General features: G+C 43.5%; 2 protein-coding genes across 2 annotated transcripts; both read left to right on the top strand.

Annotated features, from left to right (window-relative positions):
- On the top strand, positions 1–1107 carry LOC136354045 (uncharacterized). Its single transcript, XM_066305628.1, has one exon. The coding sequence runs from the start codon at positions 256–258 to the stop codon at positions 1093–1095; it is 840 nt and encodes a 279-aa protein (XP_066161725.1). The 5' UTR covers positions 1–255; the 3' UTR covers positions 1096–1107.
- A 5097-nt stretch (positions 1108–6204) lies between these two features.
- On the top strand, positions 6205–7837 carry LOC4350108 (cell wall adhesin EAP1). The gene has a single exon (XM_015762366.3). It carries the CDS (start codon positions 6258–6260, stop codon positions 7683–7685), a length of 1428 nt encoding a protein of 475 aa, XP_015617852.2. The 5' UTR covers positions 6205–6257; the 3' UTR covers positions 7686–7837.
- The last annotated feature ends 671 nt before the right edge of the window (positions 7838–8508 follow it).

The raw sequence follows: 8508 nt of genomic DNA, 5'->3' as shown, positions 1-8508 counted from the left end.
AATTGTATATAGATCTTCCGCTGCAAATAGATGAAATTGATGAAAATTAGTGTTTCTAAAATTAAATTTCGAACCAACGGGAGATTTTAATTTTAGGAACATTAATTATGTGCTATGATGTTGTAATTTTTCTGACCAACGTTGATAATTGCAATGTTATAGTTATGGCTTTATGTGTTATGTCTATTTTCTGCCCAACGGTGATGTAGACTTAATACATAATAATTTTAATGTTAATTTTTGTTCTCACAATACATGATCATCTCAGGTGGCTACTCCTTGATGGGTTACATTAAAGATATTCCGACCCTGAAAGGAGATAACTACGAAGAATGGAAAAGAGAACTCGACCTTGCTTTTATCTTGGGAGAGGTGGACTGGGTGTTGACTACCCCATGTCCTATAGAACCTGCTGAAATTTTCAGAGGTGAAAAAGAGTCAGATGTTGAATGGCAAAAGAGAGAGAGGGACAATGCTTCCCTCATCATGTCGTATGACATTGAGCATGCGAAATGGTCTTCAGCCAACAAGAATTGTTTGGCTGCGGTAAAGAACACGATTGAGCCAACCATATTGGGCTCAATCCCAGAGTATGACACTGTCTCTAAGTACCTCGAAAGTATAAAGAGCCAGTTTACTGGTTCTTCAAAGTTTTATGCGACACAGCTGATAAAGCAGCTTGTTACAGAGAGGTACCATGGAGGTGGTGTAAAAGACCACATTCTTAGGATGAGCAACATGGCTTCCAAATTGAAGCAAAAAGATTTGGGCATCTCAGATGACTTTCTGGTCCATCTGGTTTTGTCCTCATTGCCAAAGAACTTTGACAACCTTGTTGTCAACTACAAAATAAGTACAGAGAATTGGAATATTGAAGAGCTCATCTCTAATTGTGTGCAAGAGGAGGAAAGACACAAAGAGACCAATGGTGACTCCATTAACCTTGTCAAAGATAACAAGGAAAAGAGCCACAGGTCACCCTCCTCAAAAGAAAAACAGCCTCAGCATCTGCCTCAGAAACAACAGTTTACAGTTGAGACAAGATCAGTGTCTACATTGCAAGAAGACAAGACACTCCAAGAAAGATCATCCTGACTTCCTGACAGTGATCATGGTAAAGAAAGGTGAGAACATTATTACATTTGTAAATAATCTCATTATGATTGGTTATTCTAGATCCACATGGTGGATTTATTCTGGAGCAACTATTCATGTGTGTAATTGTTTAAAGGGATTCCGTTCAATGAGGACTACGCAAAGAAGTGAAAGATCCATTAGAGTTGCCAATGGAGTTGAAGCAAAAGTTGAAACTGTTGGAGATCTTCGCCTAGAACTCGCGAATGGCTTCACACTTTTACTTCCAGATGTTTTTATGTCCATTTTTTGCAAAGAAACTTGATAATAAGTGTATCCAAATTGGATTCTGATAGATATGAAATGGCAAATGTGAACTATGGTATAATAATGAATGTATTGGTCTTGTGTTGCAAGATCAGCTTTATTTGTTATCTCTTTCTGAGAATGTGAATGTTGTGTCCTCGTTGACAAAAGAAAAGAAAGCGAACTTCTGATGTCTCATTGAAATTATGGCACTGTTGTTTATGCCATATTTCGAGGGGGAGAATTGAGAGACTGGTTAAGAATGTAGTTCTTCCTCCATTGGAGTTCTCAGTTTTAGAACGATGCATACAATGTATAGAATGCATCGGTGCCCAAAACACCGTATGAGCTATGGATCCTCTGTGTGTGGGGGAGTTCTGCAAAGGATAAAGTATTTAACCCAAAACAGTAAGCTGCCATTTTATTGGCTATTCTGAAAGATCAAAGGGTCATCGTTTCTACTGTCCAAACAGTTATACAAAGTTTATAGAAACAAGACACGTCGTCTTCTTGGAAGACGAAATGATTAGGGGGAGCTCGGTAATTCGAGAAATTGATCTTGAGGAGAGGCGGGTGTCTGTACCCGCTCCGTCGACTCAGGAACCTTTCTTCTCTCTACCTGCTAATGTTGTGCCAGCAATGCATGCCGTTGCGGTACCAACACCTGTTGTTATCTCTCCTGTGGCAACAATGAATGAAAGTGAGGAACCTGTTCTACAGGATTCAACAGAAATTATTGCCACATCAGAGGAGGAGCTGAAACAGCCTCAAACAGATAATGTGCCAGAATAGGAGGCCCCTAGAAGGCCTGGTAGAGTCGCATATGGAGGATGATCCCATCTCATATGAAGAGGCCATGAGAAGCCATGAAAGATGAAATAAAATCAATGAAATTAAATGATGTCTGGGATTTAGAAGAAATTCCTAAAGGAGCCAAAACAGTAGGCTGTAAATGGGTCTACAAAACCAAATATGACTCTAGAGGGAATATAGAAAAGTTTAAAGTGCGACTCGTGGCAAAAAGGCTTCACGCAACAAGAAGGGATTGATTACAATGAGACATTTTCTCCAGTCTCTTGTAAAGATTCCTTCAGGATTATAATGGCACTAGTGGCACATTATGATTTGGAATTACATCAGATGGATGTAAAAACGGAATTTCTAAATGGTGATTTGGAGGAAAAAGTATACATGGCGCAACCGAAAGGTTTTGTCATGAAAGGAAACGAAAATATGGGATGCCGTATAAAGAGATCCATTTATGGGTTAAAGCAAAGCTTCGAGACAATGCTACTTGAAGTTTGATGGAACAATAAAGAAATTTGGGTTTTTCAAGAGAATTTAGAGGACAACTGTATTGATTCAAAGTTAAGAATGGGAGACTCATTTTCCTAATTCTGTATGTAGATGACATTCTACTGGCTAGTAGTGATGTCAATCTACTGCAGGAAATAAAGAAATTCTTGTCCTCAAACTTTGACATGAAAGACCTCGGTGAGGCTTCATATGTTTTGGGCATAGAGATTCACCGAAATAGAACAAAGTATGCATTGGGATTTTCTCAAAAGGCATATATATAGAAAAGGTGTTGAAGAAATTCAATATGTACAGATGCAGTGCTACACCTGCTCCTATAGTCAAAGGCGAAAAGTATGGGGCATCGCAATGTCCCAGAAATCAGTATGAGCTCAATAAAATAAAAACAAAGCCATATGCGTCAGCTGTAGGAAGCCTACAGTACGCGCAAGTGTGCACACGACCTGACTTGGCATTTGTTACCGGGTTATTTGGCAGATTTCAAAGTAATCTAGGCCTAGAGCACTGGAAATTGGTATAGAAAGTCTTGCGTGATTGCAAGGAACAAAAGGCCTCATGATGTCTTACAGAAAAGCAGAATCGCTCCAGATAGTGGGGTATTCGGATTCTGACTTTGCAAAAGATAATACAAAGTTAACATCGGGATACATGTTTACCCTGGCAGTAGGAGCTATTTCATGGAAAAGCTCAAAACAGACTACCACTGCAGGGTCTACCATGTATGCCGAGTTTATAGCATGCCATGAGGCTACGGGGCAGGTGAACTGGCTAATGAAGTTCATACCCGGTTTTAAAGGTGGTTGATAGTATTGAGAAACCACTAAAGTTATACTGCGATAAAGAACCCACAGTAATGTACTCTCACAACAATTAGTCAAGTGGTGCTGCCAAACACATTGACATAAAGTACTATGTTGTGAAAGACAAAGTCCGGGATCAAACAATCAGTCTCGAGCACATAAGAACAGAAAGGATGCTCGCGGATCCGCTCATGAAAGGCCTACCTCCCAACATGTTCAAGGAACATGTAGCATGCATGGGTTTTAAGGGAAGCCTTATGAATCCTGGACTATAGGGCCCAAAAGTTAAAGTATCTGTTTCTGAATAGAGATGTGTATAGTGGCTGTCGAATCCATCGGTAATTAACCGTGACGATGAAACATGCTCTATATGTAAATCTGTGATGGAATAGAAAAAGCTAAAGGAAATAGTGAGATTAAGGGGGAGAATGTTAGATGGATCTCCCTCCCGGCTCAAGGGGGCCTTGACCCGCGCCCTGATCGGGGGCGCCCAGCCCAATCGCTGGTGGGCCCCCGTCACACTGTGCCATATAAAGAGGGGTGGAGGACGGGACGGGATAACGATACAAGGAACAAGGTTCGTCGCCGCCGCCACTCCACCCCAATAAACCCTAACCGATCGAGGGGGCGCAGCCAGTGACGGGAAGTCCACCGCCGCGCCACGCCTCGTCGTCGACACCGTCGCTGCTGCAACCGCATCACCGCCATCGGAACCGAGCACATCGTCGCCGCCGTCCACGTCAAGCCCGCGACAGCAACGACGATGGCCGGCCGGACTTCCTCTTCCTCAACAACGACTGGTCACAACCCTAAATCCTCTCACTCCCTCTTTGTTCATTCATCTATTATTGTTCATCCATTACAAATAGAACCACCCGACTAGATCTAAACCTAGGTGATCCAATAGACAACCCTAACACCATGTTGTCTATGGAGCTATGAGCTCATACTTATAGGAGCAAGATTACTTATGCATTATGGACAGATATTTTATTTATTTTACCTGATGGGTTCAATAATTTTAAGGAAACACTGTAAATTATTGTTCTATGAGTTATATTTACCCAATAAGATTCTTATTTGAAGAAAAATTAATTAGAACATAATGTTGTGTGCTTTTTGCAGGATGTTTGTGCTCAATATGACATGCCCAAAAAAACTCTTCTTTTGCACATAATTTGCATTTGATGCACTAATCGCATTGAGTTATCCCTAGAAGTATGAACTGTATGGTCAAAATTGATTTAAGCGATGGATGTATTTGTTTCGATTTATTCTATTCAATATACGTCGACGTGCCTTGCACGTGCACGCTAACTAGTAGGGAGAAGGATACTAGGTGAGAGAGGTTAGACGGAGAGGCAGAGTTGTGGATGGCGGGATGAATTTTCTTTTTACTTGACACGAAGTAATTAGTTAATAAACATTTTTTATTAACAGAATAACATCAGGCCTTTGCTTTTAAAAAAAGGGTTAATTAGATACGTACCATTAAAAATTTGCTGGTTTTGAAAATATGCCATTATTATTTGCATATTTGTAACGATGCCATTGTTGTTTATTTGTAATCTCAGTGATACCATTATGATATGTATTTTACATGCATTGGACGAAAACACCCTCGTCTTCTACCTCCCTCTCCTCCCTCATCCTGTCATCTTTCTCTGCTCATGCTGCTGCTGCTCTAGATCGATTCAAGATAGATGGCAAGGACGTTTGCTGCTTCTGCTAGCTCGACAGGAGGCCAAAAAATAGCTGTGTGCTGCACCGGTGGCATGGCAAGGGGACCCACGGCGACGAGCGGCGGTGCTTACGAAGACAAAGACTCAAATCCCATCGCTGGCGATGCCTCCCTGATTGGGTCGAGCCGTGCGCATCTGCCGTTAGAATTCGGAGCGTCAGACAGCACTGCGCAGGCCGTTGTGCCAAATGACCTTGTTAGATGCAGTGACGGGGAAGATGAACAGTAGAGAGGAGAGGTTCAAGAAGATGGGGGTAATTTTGTCCAAAAAGTTTAGAAAATACAATAAAGGAGTAGGTAGTGGCATAAACCAAATAACCACGAAATTATAATGGTATGGTTACAAATAGTTAAATACTAATGGTATATTTCAAAACTGATAAATTTATAATGACATGAATCTAATTAACCCATTAAAAAAAGCTACCACGAAATATCACAAATATGTAAAAAAAAAAACCAAATATAACAATCCCTCTTCCCACCTTTGGCTCGTTTTTCTTTGAGCATATGCTTCTCAAATTATTAAATAGTGTGCTTTTAAAAATGTTCTAAAGAAAAGTTGTTGTAAAAATACATATTAATCCATTTTTAAGTTTTTAGCTAATAATTAATTAATTACGTGCTAATAAGCTATTGAGCAAAGAAAAAAAAAATTAACTGGTGCTTGATTATTTGGGTTCAACTGGCTTGAACTATGAGGGGATATCCATTACCTATTCTGTGGTAAGCATACCCATTAATTAATTTACGGCCGGATATACTTTCGCTACTCGCTAAAAATAGAACTAATAATGACTTAAAATAGAAAACAGGAGAGGAGCAAACACTCTGAATGAACGGAGGCTACTGACGACCAAACTGAACCAAACACTTGTGAAGCTCTCCTGCTAAATACCACTCCATACCCGCGAAAAACGCTGGGCAATTAGCCTATATAATGACGCGTAACCACGGCCTCTTAATTCATCCCAGTAAAATCATCTCGATCGATCGACAAAGCTATAGCTAGCCCAGTCATGGCCGCCTCTCCCGCAATGGCGACACTCCTCCTCCTCCTCCTCCATGCTGTCCTCGTCGCGGCAGCCGATGCCGGCGCCGCCGATAAGGAGGCCTATGCGGCAGGCAAGGAGACCTCTGCGGCAGCCGGATCAACCGAAGGTAAGGAGACCGCTGCGGCGGCCGACAAGGAGACCTCTGCAGCGGCCGGATCAACCGCGGGCGCCGTCCCTGACCCCAACATCTTCAACAAGGAGGCCGTGTGCCCCAAGACGACGGACGAGAAGGCGTGCCAGCAACTGGTGAAGGTCCTGCCGGCCGAGTTTGCAGAGACGAAAGACGCCAAGGGCCTCGCCAAGCTGTGCATCTCCAGCGTCGGGTTCTCGGCGGAGCAGTTCACCAAGGACGCCATCACCGCCGTGCAGGAGTGCAAGAAGCCCGACAAGTGCCTCGACAGCTGCGTCCAGGCTAGCACCGCCGTGACCGACGCCCTGAAGCCCTCCGGCGCCGGCGTCAACACCGTCAAGGTCCCCGAGGACGAATGGCTCCTCGCCATCCACGCCAGCTTCTCGCAGCTGCTCCGTGGCCCCGCCGGCGGCGTGAGCCGCCCGCCTCTCTGCAAGACGTGCTGCGACGACGGCTCGTGCAAGGACGCCAAGAAGCTCAACGTCGTCTCGGTGTTCTCGCGCATGTGGGACTTCCTGGATTTCACCGATGCGGTGCTCGACGATTTGTATCCTTTGACGAAGACGACGGGGACCAAGGCCACGACGACAGCCGGATCAACCGCCGATAAGGTAGCCTATGCGGCAACAGGATCAACCGAAGGCAAGGAGACCGCTCCGGCGGCCGAATCAACTGTCGATAAGGAGACCTCTCCAGCGGCCGAACCAACCGTCGACACAGCGACCTCTGCGGCAGCCGGACCAACCGCCGACAAAAACGCCTACCCGGCGGCCGAATCAACTGCCGATAAGGAGACCTCTCCAGCGGCCGAATCAACCGCCGACACGGCAACCTCTCCGGCAGCCGGACCAACTGCCGATAAGGAGACCTCTCCAGCCGCCGAATCAACTGCCGACACGGCAACCTCTACGGCAGCCGGATCAACGGCCGATAAGGAGACCTCTCCAGCGGCCGAATTAACCGCCGACACGGCAACCTCTGCGGCAGCCGGATCAACTGCCGATAAGGAGACCTCTCCAGCGGCCGAATCAACCGCCGACATGGCGACCTCTGCGGCGGCCAGATCAACCGCCGATAAGGAGACCTCTCCAGCAGCCGAATCAACCGCCGACAAGGAGACCTCTGTGGTGGCCGGATCAACCGCCGATAAGAACACCTATCCAGCGGCCGGATCAGCCGCCGAGAAGGAGACCTCTTTGGCAGCCGGATCAGCTCCTGTCGTCGACACTGCGCCTGCGGCCCCGCCGACAACTTATGTTTAATTACAAACATTCGGTACTTAATATTTTTTAGGATGCTATACGAACTTTAAATAACTCTTCCAAAATTTTTACTACACCAATAAAAAATCCTTACAAAATTTTGACTACAGCAATGTTTGTAAGGAGTTAATCGAACAAGGTCTAAGTTGATACTCTGATGTGCCTAATGTTTCCTAAACAAAATATTGGATGAAATTTTTCAATCAACCATAGCCGTTAACTAAAATTTTGTGGCAAAGCAGCAAACAAAAATTGAAGAATTTGGTCCAAGTATTCGCCAAGGCTGTGGCAAAAGATGTTTCAGTTGCCCAAAAAAGTTTGTCATCAATGCAACATATTTAGGTGGTGTTTGGATCTAGGGACTTAACTTTAGTCCTTGTCTTTAGACACTAATTTAGAGTATTAAATATAGACTACTTACAAAACTAATTACATAAATAAAAGCTAATTCACGAGACAAATTTTTTGAGCCTAATTAATCCATAATTAGATAATGTTTACTGTAGCATCACATAGGCTAATCATGGATTAGTTAGGCTCAATAGATTCGTCTCGCGAATTAGTCCAAGATAATAGATGGGTTTTATTAATAGTCTACGTTTAATATTTATAATTAATATCCAAACATCCGATGTGATAGGGACTTAAAAGTTTTAGTCCCATCTAAACAGGGCCTTACGACTTCACCTATAAGCTCTGCAATCTGAATAACCATGTATAGTTTCCAAAAAAAAAAAAACCATGCATATTCATCACCTGTAAATTTCAATTCTCAACTTATATATCTGTTTTCATCTAATAAGTAGAGAAGCTATTCTTTATT

The sequence above is a fragment of the Oryza sativa genome, chromosome 11 (genome assembly GCF_034140825.1).
Source record: "Oryza sativa Japonica Group chromosome 11, ASM3414082v1".
NCBI classification, from domain to species: domain Eukaryota; kingdom Viridiplantae; phylum Streptophyta; class Magnoliopsida; order Poales; family Poaceae; genus Oryza; species Oryza sativa.
The sequence above is the reverse complement of the archived record's forward strand: the minus strand, read 5'-3'. Positions and strand labels throughout refer to the sequence as shown.